This window comes from Ascaphus truei, unplaced genomic scaffold, assembly GCF_040206685.1.
Source record: "Ascaphus truei isolate aAscTru1 unplaced genomic scaffold, aAscTru1.hap1 HAP1_SCAFFOLD_909, whole genome shotgun sequence".
Lineage (NCBI taxonomy): Eukaryota > Metazoa > Chordata > Amphibia > Anura > Ascaphidae > Ascaphus > Ascaphus truei.
In genome coordinates this window covers 85520-113184 of record NW_027457248.1, presented here as the reverse complement: position 1 = coordinate 113184, position 27665 = coordinate 85520, and the positions used below count along the sequence as shown (strand labels likewise).

At 55.4% G+C, this 27665-nt stretch overlaps 1 protein-coding gene across 1 annotated transcript in view; it reads right to left on the bottom strand.

Moving 5' to 3' along the window:
• The window catches only part of LOC142486499 (ciliary microtubule associated protein 1A-like), a 70252-nt gene that overhangs the window by 22815 nt on the left and 19772 nt on the right, over positions 1-27665 (bottom strand). Inside the window, exon 2 of the mRNA XM_075585079.1 lies at positions 16296-16477. Within this exon, the coding sequence (XP_075441194.1) occupies positions 16296-16404 (109 nt within the window). The 5' untranslated portion in view covers positions 16405-16477. The remainder of the gene's footprint in view (positions 1-16295; positions 16478-27665) is intronic.

The window sequence follows — 27665 nt, the reverse complement described above, 5'->3', positions numbered from 1 at the left end:
TGTGCCATTCAGTTTGAACTTCTACCCTCTCATTTTCCTTCTCCCCGCTCCAAGGTCGCCTATATCATCTCGTTGCTGACCGAAGACGCCTTGGCCTGGGCTACACTTATTTGGGAGCAACGTTCGGATCTGACCTCAAACCTGGACCGATTCTGTGCAGAATTCCGGAGAGTGTTCGATACACCAGGTAGGAGGGTAACCGCTGCATCCTCTCTCCTCAATATTGTACAGGGGAATCGCTCTGTGGTTCGCTACGCGCTTGAATTACGCACCATTGCGGCAGAGACAAAGTGGAATGACGAAGCGCTCGCCGCAGTGTTCGGCAGGGCTTAACTGACTCCCTCAAGGACGAAATGGCAGCTCTGGAACGTCCCACCACTTTGGAGGAGCTCATCACGCTCTGCATCCGTATGGACCAGCGGCTCCAGGAGCGAAGAGCGGAGAAGGGGAAGCGCCAAAGACGTGTACAACCCATCTCCATCCCACATACAGCTTCCAGGGATTCCGCCTCCGTAACCACAGAAGAGCCCATGCAGCTGGGTGGTACTTGCCTTTCTCCTGGAAAAGAGACTACGCCGACGTTATACAGGCTTGTGCCTCTACTGCGGAAATAGTGGACATCTGGTGAGCACCTGCTCATCTAAGTTGGAAAACGCCAGCCCCCAGTGAGTACTGGGGAACTACACTGGGTATGGTAACCTCTCCTTCCTCTCTCAAACTGCCGTCCAAGGTACTTCTTCCGGTAACTCAATCAGGAGACTTCGGAGACACTGCCACACAGGCCTTCCTAGACTCCGGTTCCGGTGGAAACTTTGTCGATCAGGTTTTTGCAAAGAAGATCGACCCGTGGGCCTCGAAGCCATTGACAGTTGGCCTCTACAGCCCGCTCTCATATCACTGCAGACCGTTCCTCTCCATCTCAAAATGACTGGTCACCATTCTGAACACATACAGCTGGATGTCATTCACACGCCGGTGGTAGATGTGATACTGGGTCTTCCCTGGCTCCAGCCTCACAACCCCCAGATTGACTGGCTCCAGTCACAGCCCATCACCTGGGGAGGCCGGTGTCGAGAGGTTTATCTGGATCTCCCCAAAGCTCTAATAGGGGCCACGTGTCTGGAATCTAGTAACTCTCTACTTCCGTATGTCTACTGGGAGTTCAGAGACGTCTTCGACAAGAGTCAAGCTGAGGAATTACCACCCCATCGCGCCTATGATTGTCCTATAGATCTTCTCCCAGGCGCTATTCCCCACAGTGGTTGCTCCTACCCGCTGTCCCCCCCCCCGAAACCAAGGCAATGAAACTATACATACAGGAGAATCTCCAGAGAGGCTTTATTCGTAAGTCTTCTTCTCCGGCAGGGGCAGACTTCTTTTTTGTAAAGAAGAAGGATGGCACGTTGCGCCCATGTATTGATTATCGCGGCCTCAACGAGGTTACAAGGCGCCACTATCTTCTCCAAGCTGTACCTCCGGGGAGCCTACAACTTGGTCCAGATCCGTCAGGGAGATGAGTGGAAGACGGCCTGCAACACACGGGATGTGCACTATGAGTACCTAGTGATGCCCTTCGGTCTCTGCAACGCGCCCGCAGTCTTTCAGGATTTCATTAATGACGTCTTCAGAGACCTCTTGGATCAGCATGTGGTGGTCTACCTGGACGATATCCTTATATTTTCCCAGAACGCCCTGGAACACACTAGGCACGTTAAACAGGTACTTCAGAGGTTGCGGGAGAACCGTCTGTTTGCCAAACTTGAAAAATGCCAGTTCCACCAGTCATCCACTTCGTTCTTAGGATATATCATCTCGGACACAGGACTTGTGATGGACCCTACTCAGGTGAAAACAGAAAAATGAAGGGTACAAAGTGATTGTACCCCAAAGAAAATTCACTTAAATGCACACCACTAATTAAAATATAAACTTTTATATAATTATTACTTAAAACATATATTACCGTGTGTGTGTAATTGTATTTAAAAAGAAATTAAATCAAATAACATATGCACCAGAGTCCCCCCCTTAACACTAACACTCTGAACTTGAGACTAACAACTGTACTGAGTACTACGGCCATTACTTTTCTGGACCTCAATATTTATGTTGCTAGTGACCGGAATATTCAAACAAAAGTTTGTAGGAAAAGTACAGCCACAAATAGTTTATTGCTGGCACAGAGACAGCATCCAACCCGTCTCATAGCTGGAATTCCTACTGGTCAGTACCTCCGATTAAGGAGGAATTGCTCTACAATACAGGAGTTTATCATACAATCTAAGGAATTAGGTGATCGGTTCCTAAGTCATGGATAAAACATTAAAACACTTAACAGGGCTTATCATAGTGACAGAGATTTTCTTTTGTCCTCTAATACACCCAAAACAAAGGACAACACTATAAGATGTACTGGCACCTATAATAAAAGATGGTGGGCAATAAAAAGAATATTTGCCCGACACTGGCACCTTCTTCTATCAGATACGGATCTGGCTAAGGTCATCGGTCCTAGACCAACTATCACCAGTAGGCGATCTAAGAACTTACGGGATACCCTTGTTCATAGTCATCATCAGCGGGCAAGGGCAGTGACTTGGCTGAGTCCCATTAAAGGGATGTATCGCTGCCAAGGCTGCAAGGCATGTAAGCATGTCATTATAGCCAAGACCTTCATGAATCATGATAACACGCAGCATTTCACTGTGGATAGTTTCATCAATTGCAGAACTACCAATGTGATATACCTCATCACTTGCAACTGTGGGACGAGATATGTAGGTAAGACTACTAGACAGCTTCGTAGACGCATACTTGAGCATGTCAACTCTGTCAAGTACTCTACTGAAACCCCAGTTGCAAGACGTTACACAGTTTCATAATGGGGTTATAAATTGTTTGACATTTATGGGTATATATCAACTAAAATGCCCTGTGAGAGGTGGTAACATAGACCAGATGTTACTGCGTATTGAAGCTGAGTGGATTTACAAGCTTAAAACCAGGAGCCCTAATGGGCTCAATGAAGGTTTTACTTATAGGCTGTGTGTAAGGGATGTATTCCCAGTGTTCAGGGCTCAGCTAGCCTTGGAGCATATATATATATTCTCAGGAACGCAATAATGTTTAGCAAAGATACCAGAGCATGAATAAGTGCTACGTGAGACTCACTTGACTAATATAAACATAGCAGTGTACTAGTAATGCTGGAAAGATCAAACAGATCTCCATATATACCATAAAAGTCATGTAGAAACTCCCAGTAAAACAAAAGTACATACCATGATGGATAATCTTAATGTAAATAATAGAGAACTCACTTGAGTAGCAGCTCGGTCTTTGTTTGTTGCATGCGTCACGCCGGTGCATGTGAAGAGAAGGCAGTCCCGTGGGGTCCAGTGGCAGAGCACAGCTGTAGAAAAGTGGGGGCTACAAACCAGTATGGGTGATAAAAATAGTTTATTAGGTGGTCATAAGGAGTACAGGGTAACTCTGACGCGTTTCGGGACCGGAGTCCCTTTGTCAAAGATTCTTACACAGTTTCATAATGGGGATATAAATTGTTTGACATTTATGGGTATATATCAACTAAAATGCCCTGCGAGAGGTGGTAACATAGACCAGATGTTACTGCGTATTGAAGCTGAGTGGATTTACAAGCTTAAAACCAGGAGCCCTAATGGGCTCAATGAAGGTTTTACTTATACCCCCTTTATTTGAAACCATAAATCCTGATCTTTGTCAAATTGTTCAGACTTTGTCTGGATTGACTTGACCATTTGGTCCCATTTTGAATTACAATAATTGCTTCTGACCAGTTTAAGAGAGCTCTGTACCACCCACATGGTTTACTCATCATTGGTATTGACTATATTTAGTTAAAATTCTGTAATAAAATTTATATCACAATTAGTGACTATACTACTAGAGATATAGACCTTTTAGGTTTATTTCTGTGTGTAACTAGTGTATACATGCAAGGAAGGTACTGTGATAAGATCCTTTCACACACTAACATATTATTTGCGTGTATTCATACTTATGTTATTTTATTTTTATTTTATTTCATCTTCACTGTATTTTGCTGACACCATTACGTATTTACATTGAGGGAATCAATATTTGACCTTTTAATCTGTGTGGTGTTTGTGACGATAGTGAAGGTTTGGCCCGAGATTAACGGGGTTACCCCCCAAGAGCCCCCTCTAACCTCGCCAGGGAGACAAGGGGTTAACTGGGCTGAGGCCCAGAACTGTGACTTAACCCTTGTTAAATAACATGAAAATGCTTATTCCCCTGTGTAAAATGTATTGTTGCTGGGTCAGTGTCTGCATAACACACCCACTGGGTCATAAGGGGAACCCCCCAAGTACCCACGTATTAAAAATATAACTTTGTCATAAGGGGGACATATATTTTTGATAAAATGCCTTTCTGCAGTCTTACAAAGACAGGCCAAATGCTAATACCCTCTGCCTGCCTTTGTAATGCGTACCAGGACCAAATGGATCTATTCACGTTTTGATATGCAAGCTTCCTCACTGGAAGTGTATATCAACAGAGAGTGATTACCTACTTGCTATGCAAGACCCAGGAAGGATCAACAGGTAATTACCTAGTTGGTTATGCGAGAAGCTACAAGCCTACTTCAAAAGGTTTTATTGATGGGGGTAGGGGTGGAGCTACCCAAGAAGGGAATCAAAATGAGTAACCTTATTAAATATAAGAATACTATGAGATGTCCTTGGCTGAACATGCTAAGACCTACATATTTGTATTCGTGGGACTTCCCCGCCACCAACCGTTACAAACACTTAATATCTGGCCCTTAGTGGCTGCCAGATATTAATATCTCTATTAATTTTCATATTACACTGTAATGTTTGGTCTCTCTGCGAGCGTCAGGTGGGACGGAATGTATTAATATATCTCACCTGACTGTATGTATTACTGAACTCAAGTTATGAGGTGATTTGCAGTAAATATGAAATTTTGGTTGAGTTCTGAGAAACTGCAACCCCCTGCTATGATAATGAGCAGGAATGCCAGAATTTACATTGCGTGGTCATCAAAGGCTAAATTGCTAATTGCTTATGCTTGGCCAAACGGACAAAAGGAATTAACCAGAGTGAGTGTAACTTTTCACACTGGACCCTGGAAGCCCAAAGTCAGCTTCAAAAGCTTCAAAGGGGATTTTACTAGACGGCACGGCGCCGTAAGCTGGGATGCAAGAGTTAAAATGATATACAAGTCAGAGCCACCCTTTTATCCATGTTGTTCATGTTTTGCAAGTTCTTCAAGTGTTCAGTCTGTTCTATACCATCTTGATTGCTGAGAGAAACGCTATGCACTGTCTTCCTGCCAGAGGTCTTTTCATGTCTTTGGTGTCTTGATGACTATGAAGAGTGCTGTATGAACTGCCAGTCCAGATATGACTGCTTCATCATTTCCATTTTAAGTAAGTGTCTATATTTTGCCTGTTATTTGTACATATCTGTTGTGTTCACCTTTATCAAGGAATAAATTACATTTTATCATATCTAAGTCTCGTCCCAGTTCAAACCCAGGTATATATATATATTTATATATAGTTTTGGTGTAAATTACAACCTGTCACAAGCTACCGTGACAAGCTTGTAATTAACTGGTGGCAGCTGGCGGGACTGAACTGGACCTGGATTACAGTATTCTGCAGGGTACTGTGATCCAGTGGGAACTTGATGGTAATTGCAAGTTCCTGGGACAAAAGATATTGAACACACAGTGTACAACATATAACACAAGATATGGCACCTCCTCACTGTTCCCCTACTTGTGAGAAGCATTGCCTCCAGAACCAAAGTGCCGGCCATCCGTCTGACTGGAGCCGGGCACTGAGACCGCAGGAGTGCATCAAGTCGGCGCGGGGACCAGCAGCCAGCAAGGCTGAGAAAGAGACAGCAATCGGTGAGCATGAAACCCGGCAGGCTGAGCAAAGATCCACAGCTGCAGCTGCTGTAACCATCACACCGCCCGGAGAGCAGGGAAGGGACCCAGCTCCGGGACGGCAGAGACTTGTGGAGGGAGCGGGTGGTCTCGGAGACCATGGAAGTCTTGCACCAGGAGAGGTATTCGCCGTTGCGGCGGCCAGTCCATTTTACCCAGAATTGCTGGCCCTGATGTTTGCGCAGGGAAAGATGTCCCCGGCAGAGCAGCTCGAGCAGCTGAAGCTGGCAATGATCCGACCCGCTTATCCCCTCCCTGAGCCCGGCACTCAAGCATCTCCGCTCTGGACTCCGTTGCCCCTTGCTGGGGTTAGTCCACCGGTGGCGGAGAAGCACCGGCAGTTGCTGCGGCACTGCCAACAAATGGGCCACAATAATGCCCAGTGCCCTGACCGTGCGCGGTCAGGCGAAGAAGCCCCTCAGGGCCAACGCTCACGAGCTGCGGAAAAGATGACCCAGTTAGTGGCATCCTCTGATGGCTCCCGCCCAGCCGGGGCGACAACCCTCCTCGGGACGTCTCCTGGAGAACCTGGACGGGCTGCATCAGCAACAGTGGCGGAGAGCAGCGGCCATCCACCTGATCCCGGCGGAGAACCAGCGGCGTCGGCAGAGAAGAAGCCGCCACTCCGGCATCCTGCCAGCGGCAGTTTTATTTGGGGGGAGGGACAGGGTTTGCGGGAGGGGGTTATTTTACCAAGTTTGCATGGAGCTGTGTTCCTCCACAAAGACCTGGGACCCTTGTCCTGCACCGTTTTACCTGTACCCAACCCGGGCGCTGTTGCGGCAGCGGCCCGGTGCTGCCCACCCAGATGGGGCCGGCGGCGGCCGCTCCAGTCCCCCTGCAATTGGGACCAACGAAGGCAGCGGTCTCTGCGGGGACCAGCAAGGTAAGCCAGACCAAGTCGCAGACTGACTCTGACTTATGTTTCCCTATGACTGTACCCTGTTGTTTCACTATAGGGGTGACAGGAGATAGGGATACCAGGGGAGGGGAAGGACGGGCAGCTTGTAGGGCAGCTAGACGTCCCCATTACCGCGGTGGAGCAGCAAGGGGACTCTCAGTTAAGAGCCCCACTGTTGCAGCCTTGCTATGGGCTGGAGGTGTCCGGGTTGTGGCAAAGTTAGACCACCCCCGGATTACCTGCCAGCTAAGAGCTAAGGTGGGTGCATCTGCACCAGCAACCCTGAGCTCACCTCCGGTAATGGGGGCACAGCTTCAGGGAGAGGGGCTAGCCCCGTTAGCACCCAGCTCTAGGGTAGGATTGCCTGGGAGAGGGTTGGGTGGGCCAGTGGGAACCGGGGAGGGAAGGCAGCAAGTGAGCCAGCCAGTTTTCCCCGCTACCCTGGCAGAGCCTCAGGGGGTGTCTCAAATCAGCAACCCCCTGTTGCAGCCTGGCTATGGGCTGGGGGTATCCGGGGCAGTGGCAGGCTTGTGCCACTCAAGGGATACCTGCCAGCCAAGCGCTAAGGCGGTTGCATCTGAAGAGGTGCCCCTGAGCTCATCCCTGGTAAGGGGGAGACAGTGTCAGGGAGATGGCCTCACTCAGGTGTCCCTAGGATCCAGGTTAGGATTAGCTAGGGAGAAGCGGAGTGAGGGGAGGATGCAGGTAGGTAGCCAGCCTCAGATCTCAGTGAGAGGAGGGCTAGTGGTAGCCAGGGAGGGAAAGCAGCAGGTATTGCAGCTAGAGTTTCCCGTTACCCTGGCAGAGCCTCAGGGGGTGTCTCAGATCAGCAGCCCCCTGTTGCAGCCTGGCTATGGGCTGGGGGTATCCGGGGCAGTGGCAGGCTTGTGCCACCCCCGGGATACCTGCCAGCCAAGCGCTAATGCGGTTGCATCTGGAGAGATGCCCCTGAGCTCATCCCTGGTAAGGGGGAGACAAGGTCAGGGAGGTAGGTGCACTCAGGTAGTTCCAGGGTCTGGGTTAGGATTGCCCAGGGAGGAGAGGAGTGCAGGTGGGCTTCAGGGAGGTAAGCAGCAGGAGTCATCAGCAGGGGCTGAGGTGCTGGGCCTAGGGGAGGCTAGGCAGGGAGACCCTGGGAAGCAGGGGAAGATAGGAAGTCAGTGGGGTGTCAGGCAGCTGGCAGAAGCTAGGGATGGGCTAGGTAGGCAGAAAGTCCCTTGCTCTGACGGGCCAGGAGTGACCCCCCTGACAGATTCTCCAGGGTTCCCAAAGGAGGGGCTGTGGGTAGATAGGCAGCCAGGGAGGAGAGTCAGGAGTATAGCGGAGCAGCTACAGGATGGCACAGAGCCAGGGCAGGTAGGGTCCCTACAGAATGGTGACATAACCCTTTCCCAGACTTGGTTGACAGGAAAGCGACGGTCTGTGCTTGATAGCTGGTCTCCTGTTGGTGCAGAGACATGCCAGTTTCTGGGCAATGTGCAGCATAGTCTGCACAGGAGCCCATTTCACCATGGACTTGGTTCACAAGGCACTGGGTGGGGGGCAGAGGGAGGCAAAGGAGAATGCCCGGCGTTGCAGGATCTGGACTTTACAATCCACGGTGTACTGGTCAATGCCGGAGGACAATTTTGCCAGGCCAATCACTCAGGACGTATTGAGGGCGTCAAGGGCGCCAGTGGTAACCCAGTGCCTGGGGGAGGCGACTGGGGCACCAGGGCCCCATTGAGCCGGGGAGGTGTGACGATAGTGAGGGTTTGGCCCGGGATTAACGGGGTTACCCCCCAAGAGCCCCCTCTAACCTCGCCAGGGAGACAAGGGGTTAACTGGGCTGAGGCCCAGAACTGTGACTTAACCCTTGTTAAATAACATGAAAATGCTTATTCCCCTGTGTAAAATGTATTGTTGCTGGGTCAGTGTCTGCATAACACACCCACTGGGTCATAAGGGGAACCCCCCAAGTACCCACGTATTAAAAATATAACTTTGTCATAAGGGGGACATATATTTTTGATAAAATGCCTTTCTGCAGTCTTACAAAGACAGGCCAAATGCTAATAACCTCTGCCTGCCTTTGTAATGCGTACCAGGACCAAATGGGTCTATTCACGTTTTGATATGCAAGCTTCCTCACTGGAAGTGTATATCAACAGAGAGTGATTACCTACTTGCTATGCAAGACCCAGGAAGGATCAACAGGTAATTACCTAGTTGGTTATGCGAGAAGCTACAAGCCTACTTCAAAAGGTTTTATTGATGGGGGTAGGGGTGGAGCTACCCAAGAAGGGAATCAAAATGAGTAACCTTATTAAATATAAGAATACTATGAGATGTCCTTGGCTGAACATGCTAAGACCTACATATTTGTATTCGTGGGACTTCCCCGCCACCAACCGTTACAAACACTTAATATCTGGCCCTTAGTGGCTGCCAGATATTAATATCTCTATTAATTTTCATATTACACTGTAATGTTTGGTCTCTCTGCGAGCGTCAGGTGGAACGGAATGTATTAATATATCTCACCTGACTGTATGTATTACTGAACTCAAGTTATGAGGTGATTTGCAGTAAATATGAAATTTTGGTTGAGTTCTGAGAAACTGCAACCCCCTGCTATGATAATGAGCAGGAATGCCAGAATTTACATCGCGTGGTCATCAAAGGCTAAATTGCTAATTGCTTATGCTTGGCCCAACGGACAAAAGGAATTAACCAGAGTAAGTGTAACTTTTCACACTGGACCCTGGAAGCCCAAAGTCAGTTTCAAAAGCTTCAAAGGGGATTTTACTAGACGGCACGGCGCTGTAAGCTGGGATGCAAGGGTTAAAATGATATATAAGTCAGAGCCACCCTTTTATCCATGTTGTTCATGCAAAGTTCTTCATTCTTCTTCATGCAAATGATCTTCATGCATGCCTGTATCCTGCCTGTTTTGCTGTGATGTCAACTGAAATATGGGAGAAGTGGCCAGTCTGTAATCCTGATGGCTTTCTTGCCATAATCTTTAAGTAAGTGTCTATATTTTGCTCTTATTGTATAATCTGCTGTGTTCACCTTTATCAAGGAATAAATTATATTTTATTATATCTAAGTCTCGTCCCAGTTCAAACCCAGGTATATATATATTTATATATAGTTTTGGTGTAAATTACAACCTGTCACAACCGTGACAATGTTGTCATAGGTACCAGTGTTAGTTGCATTTGCATTATCCCTGCTGACAGCCTCTCAGCTCTATCTTTAGAGAAGATGTAAGTGCAGGCTCCATCTCCGTGCACATGCGCAGTGCAATTCATTCATTGCGCTGCGTATTAGGAGAGTGGAGTATATCTACCCACACTTGCGCATTCGAGCAAAGAACTGCCTGCTAGACACGCATGCGCAATGGCTAAAAAAAAGGGGACTCTCGGTATGAAGGCAAGAGTCTGTTTCCTCACGCATGCGCAATAGCGCTATAGGGAAAGCTCGGTCTAAAAAAGTGTGTCATTTACCAATGCATCTGATTACAGAGGCTGCCGGACATCATCAAGGGTAATTGCAACACTATACTCTCTGGATTTATGGTACCTATGCCCACTATTATTCAGATTTGGTCCACTTTGTTAGATTACAGGCGCATATGCCATGGCGGACCCTGCTTAGCGTCGCTATAAATCAGCTCCGCTCCCTCTCTACTGCAAATTGTCCCTGACGAAGCTCCGTAGCTGGAGGGAAACGTGCGTTGGGCACATGACGTCGTCATCAGGCTCCGTTATGGAGCTGTTTCAGTACAGTGTTAGTCAGCTTGTCAGTGCTCATAGCCAATATATGCTGATAGTTTAGTGTTCATTTGTATTTTACCAGGGAGGGATCTTTACTTGCTCTCCACATTGAGTCATTGGAGTCTTACATCGTGTCTCTCAATATGCTCTAAGCGTACTTAGGCTGCGCAAGGGGTGCTAAGGGCTCACTGGAGTTGATTTAAGTGGCATCTGTGACCGCATTATTCTGCTGTAAATCTATAGATACACCTGCCTATCACTCACAAGTGTAGTGTGAGCAGTGTTACAAGGTATCCAATGATACCGATGTGCCTACTGGTAACTTCCTGGCAGCACCCTGGCATGGTGTTGTACCATATTAAATACTATGTACACTATTGGTGGTGAAATCATAATAGTGATGTGATCTCTGGTACCAATGTCTCCACTGGTAGCACTATTATTACACTATCTGTGCTGCCCACTGATATGGTGGTTTTCCACCTTTTGCTGATTGCACCATTTAGCCCCCATCACCCTACCGCTATGTACTGAGTAGGAGAGGCTATATATGAGGGGGACTCTGGTGCATATGTTATTTGATTTAATTTCTTTTTAAATACAGTTACACACACGCACTCGGTAATATATGTTTTAAGTAACAATAAATACAAGTTTATATTTTAATTAGTGGTGTGCATTTAAGTGCATTTTCTTTGGGGTACAATCACTTTGTACCCTTCATTTTTCTGATTCACTTTTCAGTTCACAATTTGCACCCATCTCACAATTATCGATTGGATTTGTCATTTAATATATTTCAATTAGTATGGTTTAAGTTGATCACTCCCTAAACTTTCCCTCTTTTTGTAAGGAGAAAGCAGTCACAGATTGGCCCCATCCCCTCTCCCTGAAAGCGGTAACGAGGTTCTTAGGCTTTGCCAATTATTACCGCAGGTTCATAAAATATTTCTCTGCCGTAGTCGCACCAATCACAGCCCTCACCCGGAAGAGCGCTAATCCAGCACTATGGGCTCCCGCGGCCATCCTGGCATTTGAGGTTCTCAAAAAAGCTTTTGTCACAGCACTCATCTTGGTGCATCCGGATCCAGGACAGCCTTTCACTCTCGAGGTGGATGCTTCGGACATAGGAGCAGGGGCAATCTTATCCCCAAGGGAGAACCCACAGGCCAGACTGCATCCCTGTGCATTCTTTTCTAAAAAGTTCTCCGCATCAGAACGGAATTATGACGTGGGTAACCGTGGGTAACCGTGAGCTCCTCGCGATCAAAATGGCCTTGGAGGAGTGGCGTCACCTAATGGAAGGTGCTGAGTACCCCATCACCATCCTTACGGATCATAAAAACTTCTTGTATATTGAGACTGCCCGCCGTCTGAGTGCCCGGCAGGCACGTTGGTCCCTCTTCTTCACCCGGTTCAACTTCCTTATTTCATATCTCCCGGGCTCAAAATATGTTAAAGCAGACGCACTGTCTCGTCAATTCGCAGTAGAGGATAAGACCGAGGACCACCAAGAGACAATTCTTCCCCCTAAATGTGTTCTTTCGGCTAATACGCACTGGCCGAAATCACTAAGGTTCAACGTCAGATTCCTCAGGGTCTCAGGGTGCCAGTTGGGCGACTATTCACAAAAGGTAATGCAATGGGGGCACGCGGCCAAGACGGAAGGTCATACAGGGATCAAAAGGACTATCGAACTCTTGCAACGAACCTTCTGGTGGCCAAGCATGCGAAAGGACATTCAGCATTATGTTTCAGCATGTCCCACCTGCGCACAAAACAAGACACCACGGAATAAATCTCCAGATCTCCTGCAACCCCTTCCCATTCCTGACCGACCATGGGAACATCTCTCGATGGACTTTATTGTAGATCTCCCCAAATCTAAGGGAATGGACACGATACTAGTAGTGGTCGACCGCTTTTCTAAACAAGCGCACTTTATCAAACTCAAAGGCTTACCCAGCGCCCCTTAACTAGCCGAGGTATTTGTGAGGGAGGTCTTCAGGCTCCATGGTTCCCTCCAAACCATAGTCTCTGATCGAGGTTCGCAGTTCGTGTCAAGATTCTGGAGGGCCTTCTGTAAAAGACTCAACGTGGCACTTCACTTCTCTTCTGGATACCACCCGCAGACCAATGGCCAAACTGAACGAACCAGTCTCTAGAGCAGATCCTTTGTTGCTTCATATCTGACTGTCAGGAAAATTGGCTTGATCTACTCCCATGGGCAGAATACGCTCATAATAATCTCAGGAATTAGTCCACTCTACAGTCTCCATTTTTTTCTAATTATGGCTTTCATCCCTCTACCCTTCCCCAGTCTGGTCCTAGTACAGGAGTTCCGACCGCGGAGGAGAGGATTCAGGATCTTCAGGCTTCCTGGACTAGGATTCAGGATAATCTCAGACGGGCCACTACTATGCAGAAGAGACAGGCTGATCGCCATCGTCAGACCACCCAATTATGCCCCGGGTCAGAAGGTATGGTTATCCACAAAGAACATCCAATTAAAGGTCACTTCCCCGAAACTGGCACCCAGATATATCGGTCCATTTCTAATATTGGAGAGAATTAATCCGGTTACCTACCGACTGAAATTGCCCACAGCTATGAGGATCCCCTCTACTTTTCACTGCTCTCTACTAAAGCCATTCATACCCAATCCTCAGACCCGACACGTCACACCTCGTCCCAAACTGGTAAATGGACAAGAATAGTTCGAGGTGCAGTCCATCTTGGATTCTCGTATCTCAAGAGGAGGACTCCAATATTTGGTACATTGGAAGGGTTTTGGCCCCGAAGAGAGAGGGCCTGGATTCCACAGGACCAGGTACATGCTCCCAGGCTGACCCAGGCATTTCATCTTAAGTTTCCTCTTAAGCCTTGTATGGATCGTCCGGAGGCTGACCCTGAAGGGGGGGGGGGGTTACGTAAGGGCGCCGCGTCTCCTACCTCCCGCGGCATCCCGTCCCTCGACTCCAACGCCCACGTCCCCCGCCGCCGAGGCGTGCAGGATCCGGGCCCGCATCACCTGCTCCATCCGCCAGTCACCTACAAGACGTGCGCGCCGCCGGGGCAGACCCCTGCGCACGCTGACGTCTCTCAATTGCTTTCACGGCGTTGTCCCGATGTTCCTTCCTCGGCAGGTGTCGCACACGCGCTCGCGTGTATGTCCATCTCCACTGCTTCCAATGATCTTGAACCTCCCACACCTGCCCTACACCCAGCCTCAGCCTACCAGCGCTCTACCTACATCTGACCTCACTGCTGGTAGTTCCCCATTGGCTCCTCTCAGTATTTAGTGCAACCAGCCCTGAGCTGATTGCTGAGCATAGTCAGTCTCTCGTTGTGCTTGCTACAAGCTACCTCGCAGTCTGCTCTTGTACTTCTGTTACAGACCCTCGCTTGTTTTCGGACTCCCGACTTCTGGCACCCTTGAACCCCGGCTCGCTCATCGGACTTCTACCTTCTCCTCTCCTCAACCCTGGCATTGGACTTCGACTACTCTTGATCTCTCCGACCCTGACTCCGGCAAGTACCTCTACGTTTCTACACTCTCCTGCCCCGACCCAGGCTATCCACACTACATTGCTTACCGGACCCACCCACGCGGCTGTAGGGCGGTGGTGTACCTGTATCCCCACCTTGGCCTTGAGGTCCAGTCCGGTTTGTGGTGAGCACCCGTATCATTCCCGTGACATATGGATGGTCCCCATTCCCCTTTCCCCCCTACAGGGATATGGATGTTACCCATTCCCCCTTCTTCCCTACAGGGATATGGATGGTCCCCATTCCACCCTCCTCCCTACTGGGATATGGATGGTCCCCATTCCACCCTCCTCCCTACTGGGATATGGATGGTCCCCATTCCACCCTCCTCCCTACTGGGATATGGATGGTCCCCATTCCACCCTCCTCCCTACTGGGATATGGATGGTCCCCATTCCACCCTCCTCCCTACTGGGATATGGATGGTCCCCATTCCACCCTCCTCCCTACTGGGATATGGATGGTCCCCATTCCACCCTCCTCCCTACTGGGATATGAATGGTCCCCATTCCCCCTTCTTCCCTACAGGGATATGGATGTTACCCAATACCCCTTTCCCCCTACAGGGATATGGATGTTACCCAATACCCCTTTCCCCCTACAGGGATATGGATGGTCCCCATTCCCCCTTCTTCCCTACAGGGATATGGGTGGGCTGAGCCACACTGGGATGGGAGGAGGGGTGGGGAGAGTACACCCCACTGGATGGGGTCGGGACCTGATTCATTTAATAACGCAATTAAGTTTGGCTTTAGAGGGCCCGAGCGGTACGGGACTAGTTTAAGCTCTGTACGTGTGAAGAAGAGACTTGTGAGGTTTGGGGAGCTCTGTACACGTGAAGAAGAGACTTGTGAGGTTTGGGAAATCAATGTAAATATGAAGAAGAGACCTGTGAGGTTTCGGGAGCTCTGTACATGTGAAGAAGAGACCTGTGAGGTTTGGAAAGCTCTTTACATATGAAGAAGAGACCTGTGAGGTTTGGGAAATCAATGTAAATATGAAGAAGAGACCTGTGAGGTTAAGAAAGCTCTGTACATGTGAAGAAGAGACCTGTGAGGTTTGGAAAGCTCTTTACATATGAAGAAGAGACCTGTGAGGTTTGGGAAATCAATGTAAATATGAAGAAGAGATCTGTGAGGTTAAGAAAGCTCTGTACATGTGAAGAAGAGACCTGTGAGGTTTGGGAAATCAATGTAAATATGAAGAAGAGACCTGTGAGGTTTCGGGAGCTCTGTACATGTGAAGAAGAGACCTGTGAGGTTTGGAAAGCTCTTTACATATGAAGAAGAGACCTGTGATGTTTGGGAAAGCTGTGTACATGTGAAGAAGAGACCTGCGAGGTTTGGGAAGCTCTGTACATGTGAAGAAGAGACCTGTGAGGCTTGGAAAGCTCTGTACATGTGAAAAAGAGACCTGTGAGGTTTGGAAAGCTCTGTACATGTGAAGAAGAGACCTGTGAGGTTTGGAAAGCTCTGTACATGTGAAGAAGAGACCTGTGAGGTTAAGGAAAGCTCTATACACGTGAAGAAGAGACTTGTGAGGTTTGGGAAAGCTCTTTACACGTGAAGAAGAGACCTGTGAGCTCTGGAAAGCTGTGTACATGTGAAGAAGAGACCTGTGAGGTTTGGGGAAGCTGTGTACATGTGAAGAAGAGACCTGTGAGGTCTGGAAAGCTGTGAACATGTGAAGAAGACACCTGTGAGGTTTGGGAAGTTCTGTACATGTGAAGAAGAGACCTGTGAGGTTTGGAAAGCTGTGTACATGTGAAGAAGAGACCTGTGAGGTTTGGAAAGCTGTGTACATGTGAAGAAGAGACCTGTGAGGTTTGGGAAAGCTGTGTACATGTGAAGAAGAGACCTGTGAGGTTTGGGAAAGCTCTTTGCATGTGAAGAAGAGACCTGTGAGGTTTGGGAAAGCTCTGTACATGTGAAGAAGAGACCTGTGAGGTTTGGGGAGCTCTTTGCATGTGAAGAAGAGACCTGTGAGGTTTGGGGAGCTCTGTACATGTGAAGAAGAGACCTGTGAGGTCCTGAAACATACACGTGCTACAGACAACTATTAATACCCGCACACATATTGGGCTCAGTCTGCACACATACCTGTGGCCCCTGGCAGGCCGTACTTTGGCCCTGGGCTGCTGTACAGAGCTGCGATGGGCCCCCTGGGTCTGTGGGGTCTCCAGGTTCCAACCCACATATCGGTGGCCATGATCTTCTAGCACCGGGGAATCCACCGCCGGTGTCCGCCGGGCTCACAGTGCGACTGGGGAGAACCGTGTGACCTGCCAGAGAAGGGTGGGAACAGGACGTGTGGGAACAGGACGTGTGGGGGACAGGACGTGTGGGACAGGGCGTGTGGGAACAGGACGTGTGGGACAGGGCGTGTGGGGACAGGACGCGTGGGGACAGGACGCGTGGGGACAGGACGCGTGGGGACAGGACGCGTGTGGGAACAGGACGTGTGGGACAGGACGCGTGGGGACAGGGCGCGTGGGGACAGGGCGCGTGGGGACAGGGCGCGTGGGGACAGGGCGCGTGGGGACAGGGCGCGTGGGGACAGGACGCGTGGGAACAGGGCGCGTGGGGACAGGGCGCGTGGGGACAGGACGCGTGGGGACAGGACGCGTGGGGACAGGACGCGTGGGGACAGGACGCGTGGGGACAGGACGCGTGGGGACAGGACGCGTGGGGACAGGACGCGTGGGGAACAGGACGCGTGGGGAACAGGACGCGTGGGGAACAGGACGCGTGGGGACAGGACGCGTGGGGACAGGACGCGTGGGGACAGGGCGCGTGGGGACAGGGCGCGTGGGGACAGGGCGCGTGGGGACAGGGCGCGTGGGGACAGGGCGCGTGGGGACAGGGCGCGTGGGGACAGGGCGCGTGGGGACAGGACGCGTGGGGACAGGGCGCGTGGGGACAGGGCGCGTGGGGACAGGGCGCGTGGGGACAGGGCGCGTGGGGACAGGACGCGTGGGGACAGGGCGCGTGGGGACAGGACGCGTGGGGACAGGGCGCGTGGGGACAGGGCGCGTGGGGACAGGGCGCGTGGGGACAGGGCGCGTGGGGACAGGGCGCGTGGGACAGGGCGCGTGGGGAACAGGACGCGTGGGGAACAGGACGCGTGGGGAACAGGACGCGTGGGGAACAGGACGCGTGGGGAACAGGACGCGTGGGGAACAGGACGCGTGGGGGACAGGGCGCGTGGGGACAGGGCGCGTGGGGACAGGGCGCGTGGGGACAGGGCGTGTGGGACAGGGCGCGTGGGGAACAGGGCGCGTGGGGACAGGACGCGTGGGGACAGGGCGCGTGGGGACAGGGCGCGTGGGGACAGGGCGCGTGGGGACAGGGCGCGTGGGGACAGGACGCGTGGGAACAGGGCGCGTGGGGACAGGGCGCGTGGGGACAGGACGCGTGGGGACAGGACGCGTGGGGACAGGACGCGTGGGGACAGGACGCGTGGGGACAGGACGCGTGGGGACAGGACGCGTGGGGAACAGGACGCGTGGGGAACAGGACGCGTGGGGACAGGGCGCGTGGGGACAGGACGCGTGGGGACAGGGCGCGTGGGGACAGGGCGCGTGGGGACAGGACGCGTGGGGACAGGGCGCGTGGGGACAGGGCGCGTGGGGACAGGGCGCGTGGGGACAGGACGCGTGGGGACAGGGCGCGTGGGGACAGGACGCGTGGGGACAGGGCGCGTGGGGACAGGGCGCGTGGGGACAGGGCGCGTGGGGACAGGGCGCGTGGGGACAGGGCGCGTGGGACAGGGCGCGTGGGGAACAGGACGCGTGGGGAACAGGACGCGTGGGGAACAGGACGCGTGGGGAACAGGACGCGTGGGGAACAGGACGCGTGGGGAACAGGACGCGTGGGGAACAGGACGCGTGGGGAACAGGACGCGTGGGGAACAGGACGCGTGGGGAACAGGACGCGTGGGGACAGGGCGCGTGGGGACAGGGCGCGTGGGGACAGGGCGCGTGGGGACAGGGCGTGTGGGACAGGGCGCGTGGGGAACAGGGCGCGTGGGGACAGGACGCGTGGGGACAGGACGCGTGGGGACAGGGCGCGTGGGGACAGGGCGCGTGGGGACAGGGCGCGTGGGGAACAGGACGCGTGGGGAACAGGACGCGTGGGGAACAGGACGCGTGGGGAACAGGACGCGTGGGGACAGGGCGCGTGGGGACAGGGCGCGTGGGGACAGGGCGCGTGGGGACAGGGCGCGTGGGCATGTCAGGCCATACTGTGAGGGAGCTGTGTAAAAAAGCAAAGCTTGGACCCGCGCCAAATCTATCACTAATCAATCTAACCAATGGTGCAACGGGTTCCAGCTCTCCGTGTGCAGATCACACAGGTCACGTGATGCTCCAAAATCTACACGTTTCCTTCTCGTCCACCTTCCTCATACAGCCCCGGTCTGTGTCAGCGATCTCTGCCTGCCGGGCCCTCCCTCACCTCAACGTCTCATAGCCCCCCCAAACCAGTCACTAACACCCCCACCCCCGGTCTGTGTCAACGATCCCTGCCTGCCGGGCCCTCCCTCACCTCAACGTCTCATAGCCCCCCCAAACCAGTCACTAACACCCCTACTCCCGGTCTGTGCCAGCGATCCCTGCCTGCCGGGCCCTTCCTCACCTCAACGTCTCATAGCCCCCCCAAACCAGTCACTAACACCCCTACCCCCGGTCTGTGCCAGCGATCTCTGCCTGCCGGGCCCTTCCTCACCTCAACGTCTCATAGCCCCCCAAACCAGTCACTAACACCCCTACCCCCGGTCTGTGTCAGCGATCTCTGCCTCCCGGGCCCTCCCTGACCTCAACGTCTCATAGCCCCCCCAAACCAGTCCCTAACACCCCTACCCCCGGTCTGTGCCAGCGATCCCTGCCTGCACGGCCCTTCCTCACCTCAACGTCTCATAGCCCCCCCAAAACAGTCACTAACACCCCTACCCCCGGTCTTTGCCAGCGATCTCTGCCTGCCGGGCCCTTCCTCACCTCAACGTCTCATAGCCCCCCCAAACCAGTCACTAACACCCCTACCCCCGGCCTGTGTCAGTGATCCCTGCCTGCCGGGCCCTCCCTCACCTCAACGTCTCATAGCCCCCCCCAAACCAGTCACTAACACCCCTACCCCCGGTCTGTGTCAGCGATCCCTGCCTGCCGGGCCCTCCCTCACCTCAACGTCTCATAGCCCCCCCAAACCAGTCACTAACACCCCTACCCCCGGTCTGTGTCAGCGATCTCTGCCTGCCCGGCCCTCCCTCACCTCAACGTCTCATAGCCCCCCCAAACCAGTCACTAACACCCCCACCCCCGGTCTGTGTCAGCGATTCCTGCCTTCCCGGCCCTCCCTCTCCTCAACGTCTCATAGCCCCCCCCAAACAAGTCACTAACATCCCCACCCCCGGTCTGTGTCAGCGATCTCTGCCTGCCCGGCCCTCCCTCACCTCAACGTCTCATAGCCCCCCCAAACCAGTCACTAACACCCCTACCCCCGGTCTGTGTCAGCGATCTCTGCCTGCCGGGCCCTTCCTCACTTCAACGTCTCATAGCCCCCCCAAACCAGTCACTAACACCCCTACCCCCGGTCTGTGTCAGCGATCCCTGCCTGCCCGGCCCTCCCTCACCTCAACGTCTCATAGCCCCCCCAAACCAGTCACTAACACCCCTACCCCCGGTCTGTGTCAGCGATCTCTGCCTGCCGGGCCCTCCCTCACCTCAACGTCTCATAGCCCCCCCCCCAAACCAGTCACTAACACCCCTACCCCCGGTCTGTGTCAGCGATCTCTGCCTGCCGGGCCCTCCCTCACCTCAACGTCTCATAGCCCCCCCAAACCAGTCACTAACACCCCTACCCCCGGTCTGTGTCAGCGATCCCTGCCTGCATGGCCCTCCCTCACCTCAACGTATCATAGCCCCCCCAAACCAGTCACTAACACCCCCACCCCCGGTCTGTGTCAGCGATCCCTGCCTGCATGGCCCTCCCTCACCTCAACGTCTCATAGCCCCCCCAAACCAGTCACTAACACCCCCACACCCGGTCTGTGTCAGCGATCCCTGCCTGCCGGGCCCTTCCTCACCTCAACGTCTCATAGCCCCCCCAAAACAGTCACTAACACCCCTACCCCCGGTCTTTGCCAGCGATCTCTGCCTGCCGGGCCCTCCCTCACCTCAACGTCTCATAGCCCCCCCAAACCAGTCACTAACACCCCCACCCCCGGTCTGTGTCAACGATCCCTGCCTGCCGGGCCCTCCCTCACCTCAACGTCTCATAGCCCCCCCAAACCAGTCACTAACACCCCTACTCCCGGTCTGTGCCAGCGATCCCTGCCTGCCGGGCCCTTCCTCACCTCAACGTCTCATAGCCCCCCCAAACCAGTCACTAACACCCCTACCCCCGGTCTGTGCCAGCGATCTCTGCCTGCCGGGCCCTTCCTCACCTCAACGTCTCATAGCCCCCCAAACCAGTCACTAACACCCCTACCCCCGGTCTGTGTCAGCGATCTCTGCCTCCCGGGCCCTCCCTGACCTCAACGTCTCATAGCCCCCCCAAACCAGTCCCTAACACCCCTACCCCCGGTCTGTGCCAGCGATCCCTGCCTGCACGGCCCTTCCTCACCTCAACGTCTCATAGCCCCCCCAAAACAGTCACTAACACCCCTACCCCCGGTCTTTGCCAGCGATCTCTGCCTGCCGGGCCCTTCCTCACCTCAACGTCTCATAGCCCCCCCAAACCAGTCACTAACACCCCTACCCCCGGCCTGTGTCAGTGATCCCTGCCTGCCGGGCCCTCCCTCACCTCAACGTCTCATAGCCCCCCCCAAACCAGTCACTAACACCCCTACCCCCGGTCTGTGTCAGCGATCCCTGCCTGCCGGGCCCTCCCTCACCTCAACGTCTCATAGCCCCCCCAAACCAGTCACTAACACCCCTACCCCCGGTCTGTGTCAGCGATCTCTGCCTGCCCGGCCCTCCCTCACCTCAACGTCTCATAGCCCCCCCAAACCAGTCACTAACACCCCTACCCCCGGTCTGTGTCAGCGATCTCTGCCTGCCGGGCCCTCCCTCACCTCAACGTCTCATAGCCCCCCCAAACCAGTCACTAACACCCCTACCCCCGGTCTGTGTCAGCGATCCCTGCCTGCATGGCCCTCCCTCACCTCAACGTATCATAGCCCCCCCAAACCAGTCACTAACACCCCCACCCCCGGTCTGTGTCAGCGATCCCTGCCTGCATGGCCCTCCCTCACCTCAACGTCTCATAGCCCCCCCAAACCAGTCACTAACACCCCCACACCCGGTCTGTGTCAGCGATCCCTGCCTGCCGGGCCCTTCCTCACCTCAACGTCTCATAGCCCCCCCAAACCAGTCACTAACACCCCCACCCCCGGTCTGTGTCAGCGATCCCTGCCTGCACGGCCCTCCCTCACCTCAACGTCTCATAGCCCCCCCCAAACCAGTCACTAACACCCCCACCCCCGGTCTGTGTCAGCGATCCCTGCCTGCCGGCCCTCCCTCACCTCAACGTCTCATAGCCCCCCCAAACCAGTCACTAACACCCCTACCCCCGGTCTGTGTCAGCGATCCCTGCCTGCCGGGCCCTTCCTCACCTCAACGTCTCATAGCCCCCCCAAACCAGTCCCTAACACCCCCACCCCCGGTCTGTGTCAGCGATCTCTGCCTGCCCGGCCCTCCCTCACCTCAACGTCTCATAGCCCCCCCCAAACCAGTCACTAACACCCCTACCCCCGGTCTGTGTCAGCGATCTCTGCCTGCCGGGCCCTTCCTCACCTCAACGTCTCATAGCCCCCCCAAACCAGTCACTAACACCCCTACCCCCGGTCTGTGTCAGCGATCTCTGCCTGCCGGGCCCTCCCTCACCTCAACGTCTCATAGCCCCCCCAAACCAGTCACTAACACCCCTACCCCCGGTCTGTGTCAGCGATCCCTGCCTGCCGGGCCCATCCTCACCTCAACGTCTCATAGCCCCCCCAAACCAGTCACTAACACCCCCACCCCCGGTCTGTGTCAGCGATCTCTGCCTGCCCGGCCCTCCCTCACCTCAACGTCAAATAGCCCCCCCAAACCAGTCACTAAAACCCCTACCCCCGGTCTGTGTCAGCGATCTCTGCCTGCCGGGCCCGTCCTCACCTCAACGTCTCATAGCCCCCCCAAACCAGTCACTAACACCTCCACCCCCGGTCTGTGTCAGCGATCTCTGCCTGCCCTGCCCTCCCTCACCTCAACGTCACATAGCCCCCCCCAAACCAGTCACTAACACCCCTACCCCCGGTCTGTGTCAGCGATCTCTGCCTGCCGGGCCCTCCCTCACCTCAACGTCTCATAGCCCCCCCAAACCAGTCACTAACACCCCCACCCCCGGTCTGTGTCAGCGATCTCTGCCTGCCCGGCCCTCCCTCACCTCAACGTCAAATAGCCCACCCAAACCAGTCACTAAAACCCCTACCCCCGGTCTGTGTCAGCGATCTCTGCCTGCCGGGCCCGTCCTCACCTCAACGTCTCATAGCCCCCCCAAACCAATCACTAACACCTCCACCCCCGGTCTGTGTCAGCGATCTCTGCCTGCCCGGCCCTCCCTCACCTCAACGTCACATAGCCCCCCCCAAACCAGTCACTAACACCCCCACCCCCGGTCTGTGTCAGCGATCCCTGCCTGCCGGGCCCTCCCTCACCTCAACGTCTCATAGCCCCCCCAAACCAGTCACTAACACCCCTACCCCCGGTCTGTGTCAGCGATCTCTGCCTGCCCGGCCCTCCCTCACCTCAACGTCTCATAGCCCCCCCCAAACCAGTCACTAACACCCCTACCCCCGGTCTGTGTCAGCGATCCCTGCCTGACGGGCCCTCCCTCACCTCAACGTCTCATAGCCCCCCCAAACCAGTCACTAACACCCCCACCCCCGGTCTGTGTCAGCGATCTCTGCCTGCCCGGCCCTTCCTCACCTCAACGTCTCATAGCCCCCCCAAACCAGTCACTAACACCCCTACCCCCGGTCTGTGTCAGCGATCCCTGCCTGCTGGGCCCTCCCTCACCTCAACGTCTCATAGCCCCCCCAAACCAGTCACTAACACCCCAACCCCCGGTCTGTGTCAGCGATGTCTGCCTGCCCGGCCCTCCCTCACCTCAACGTCTCATAGCCCCCCCAAACCAGTCACTAACACCCCTACCCCCGGTCTGTGTCAGCGATCCCTGCCTGCTGGGCCCTCCCTCACCTCAACGTCTCATAGCCCCCCCAAACCAGTCACTAACACCCCAACCCCCGGTCTGTGTCAGCGATGTCTGCCTGCCCGGCCCTCCCTCACCTCAACGTCTCATAGCCCCCCCAAACCAGTCACTAACACCCCCCACCCCCGGTCTGTGTCAGCGATCCCTGCCTGCCGGGCCCTCCCTTACCTCAACGTCTCATAGCCCCCCCAAACCAGTCACTAACACCCCCACCCCCGGTCTGTGTCAGCGATCTCTGCCTGCCCGGCCCTTCCTCACCTCAACGTCTCATAGCCCCCCCAAACCAGTCACTAACACCCCTACCCCCGGTCTGTGTCAGCGATCCCTGCCTGCCCGGCCCTCCCTCACCTCAACGTCTCATAGCCCCCCCCCAAACCAGTCACTAACACCCCTACCCCCGGTCTGTGTCAGCGATCCCTGCCTGCCGGGCCCTCCCTCACCTCAACGTCTCATAGCCCCCCCCCAAACCAGTCACTAACACCCCTACCCCCGGTCTGTGTCAGCGATCCCTGCCTGCCGGGCTCTCCCTCACCTCAACATCTCATAGCCCCCCCCAAACCAGTCACTAACACCCCTACCCCCGGTCTGTGTCAGCGATCTCTGCCTGCCGGGCCCTCCCTCACCACAACGTCTCACAGCCCCCCCAAACCAGTCACTAACACCCCCACCCCCGGTCTGTGTCAGCGATCCCTGCCTGCTGGGCCCTTCCTCACCTCAACGTCTCATAGCCCCCCCAAACCAGTCACTAACACCCCTACCCCCGGTCTGTGTCAGCGATCCCTGCCTGCCGGGCCCTTCCTCACCTCAACGTCTCATAGCCCCCCCAAACCAGTCACTAACACCCCTACCCCCGGTCTGTGTCAGCGATCCCTGCCTGCCGGGCCCTCCCTCACCTCAACGTCTCATAGCCCCCCCCAAACCAGTCACTAACACCCCCACCCCCGGTCTGTGTCAGCGATCCCTGCCTGCCGGGCCCTTCCTCACCTCAACGTCTCATAGCCCCCCCAAACCAGTCACTAACACCCCTACCCCCGGTCTGTACCAGCGATCCCTGCCTGCCGGGCCCTTCCTCACCTCAACGTCTCATAGCCCCCCCAAACCAGTCACTAACACCCCCACCCCCGGTCTGTGTCAGCGATCTCTGCCTGCCCGGCCCTCCCTCACCTCAACGTCTCATAGCCCCCCCCAATCCAGTCACTAACACCCCTACCCCCGGTCTGTACCAGCGATCCCTGCCTGCCGGGCCCTTCCTCACCTCAACGTCTCATAGCCCCCCCAAACCAGTCACTAACACCCCCATCCCCGGTCTGTGTCAGCGATCTCTGCCTGCCCGGCCCTTCCTCACCTCAACGTCTCATAGCCCCCCCAAACCAGTCACTAACACCCCTACCCCCGGTCTGTGTCAGCGATCCCTGCCTGCCGGGCCCTCCCTCACCTCAACGTCTCATAGCCCCCCCAAACCAGTCACTAACACCCCAACCCCCGGTCTGTGTCAGCGATCTCTGCCTGCCCGGCCCTCCCTCACCTCAACGTCTCATAGCCCCCCCAAACCAGTCACTAACACCCCTACCCCCGGTCTGTGTCAGCGATCCCTGCCTGCCGGGCCCTCCCTTACCTCAACGTCTCATAGCCCCCCCAAACCAGTCACTAACACCCCCACCCCCGGTCTGTGTCAGCGATCTCTGCCTGCCCGGCCCTTCCTCACCTCAACGTCTCATAGCCCCCCCAAACCAGTCACTAACACCCCTACCCCCGGTCTGTGTCAGCGATCCCTGCCTGCCCGGCCCTCCCTCACCTCAACGTCTCATAGCCCCCCCCCCAAACCAGTCACTAACACCCCTACCCCCGGTCTGTGTCAGCGATCCCTGCCTGCCGGGCCCTCCCTCACCTCAACGTCTCATAGCCCCCCCCAAACCAGTCACTAACACCCCTACCCCCGGTCTGTGTCAGCGATCCCTGCCTGCCGGGCCCTCCCTCACCTCAACATCTCATAGCCCCCCCCAAACCAGTCACTAACACCCCTACCCCCGGTCTGTGTCAGCGATCTCTGCCTGCCGGGCCCTCCCTCACCACAACGTCTCACAGCCCCCCCAAACCAGTCACTAACACCCCCACCCCCGGTCTGTGTCAGCGATCCCTGCCTGCTGGGCCCTTCCTCACCTCAACGTCTCATAGCCCCCCCAAACCAGTCACTAACACCCCTACCCCCGGTCTGTGTCAGCGATCCCTGCCTGCCGGGCCCTTCCTCACCTCAACGTCTCATAGCCCCCCCAAACCAGTCACTAACACCCCTACCCCCGGTCTGTGTCAGCGATCCCTGCCTGCCGGGCCCTCCCTCACCTCAACGTCTCATAGCCCCCCCCAAACCAGTCACTAACACCCCCACCCCCGGTCTGTGTCAGCGATCCCTGCCTGCCGGGCCCTTCCTCACCTCAACGTCTCATAGCCCCCCCCCCAAACCAGTCACTAACACCCCCACCCCCGGTCTGTGTCAGCGATCTCTGCCTGCCCGGCCCTCCCTCACCTCAACGTCTCATAGCCCCCCCAAACCATTCACTAACACCCCTACCCCCGGCCTGTGTCAGCGATCTCTGCCTGCCCGGCCCTCCCTCACCTCAACGTCTCATAGCCCCCCCAAACCAGTCACTAACACCCCCCACCCCCGGTCTGTGTCAGCGATCCCTGCCTGCACGGCCCTCCCTCACCTCAACGTCTCATAGCCCCCCCAAACCAGTCACTAACACCCCTACCCCCGGTCTGTGTCAGCGATCTCTGCCTGCACGGCCCTCCCTCACCTCAACGTCTCATAGCCCCCCCAAACCAGTCACTAACACCCCTACCCCCGGTCTGTGTCAGCGATCTCTGCCTGCCGGGCCCTCCCTCACCTCAACGTCTCATAGCCCCCCCAAACCAGTCACTAACACCCCCACCCCCGGTCTGTGTCAGCGATCTCTGCCTGCCCGGCCCTCCCTCACCTCAACGTCTCATAGCCCCCCCAAACCAGTCACTAACACCCCCCACCCCCGGTCTGTGTCAGCGATCCCTGCCTGCACGGCCCTCCCTCACCTCAACGTCTCATAGCCCCCCCAAACCAGTCACTAACACCCCTACCCCCGGTCTGTGTCAGCGATCTCTGCCTGCACGGCCCTCCCTCACCTCAACGTCTCATAGCCCCCCCAAACCAGTCACTAACACCCCTACCCCCGGTCTGTGTCAGCGATCTCTGCCTGCCGGGCCCTCCCTCACCTCAACGTCTCATAGCCCCCCCAAACCAGTCACTAACACCCCCACCCCCGGTCTGTGTCAGCGATCCCTGCCTGCCGGGCCCATCCTCACCTCAACGTCTCATAGCCCCCCCAAACCAGTCACTAACACCCCCACCCCCGGTCTGTGTCAGCGATCTCTGCCTGCCGGGCCCTCCCTCACCTCAACGTCTCATAGCCCCCCCCAAACCAGTCACTAACACCCCCACCCCCGGTCTGTGTCAGCGATCCCTGCCTGCCGGGCCCTTCCTCACCTCAACGTCTCATAGCCCCCCCCAAACCAGTCACTAACACCCCCACCCCCGGTCTGTGTCAGCGATCTCTGCCTGCCCGGCCCTCCCTCACCTCAACGTCTCATAGCCCCCCCAAACCAGTCACTAACACCCCTACCCCCGGCCTGTGTCAGCGATCTCTGCCTGCACGGCCCTCCCTCACCTCAACGTCTCATAGCCCCCCCAAACCAGTCACTAACACCCCTACCCCCGGTCTGTGTCAGCGATCTCTGCCTGCCCGGCCCTCCCTCACCTCAACGTCTCATAGCCCCCCCAAACCAGTCACTAACACCCCCACCCCCGGTCTGTGTCAGCGATCTCTGCCTGCCCGGCCCTCCCTCACCTCAACGTCTCATAGCCCCCCCAAACCAGTCACTAACACCCCCCACCCCCGGTCTGTGTCAGCGATCCCTGCCTGCACGGCCCTCCCTCACCTCAACGTCTCATAGCCCCCCCAAACCAGTCACTAACACCCCTACCCCCGGTCTGTGTCAGCGATCTCTGCCTGCACGGCCCTCCCTCACCTCAACGTCTCATAGCCCCCCCAAACCAGTCACTAACACCCCCCACCCCCGGTCTGTGTCAGCGATCCCTGCCTGCACGGCCCTCCCTCACCTCAACGTCTCATAGCCCCCCCAAACCAGTCACTAACACCCCTACCCCCGGTCTGTGTCAGCGATCTCTGCCTG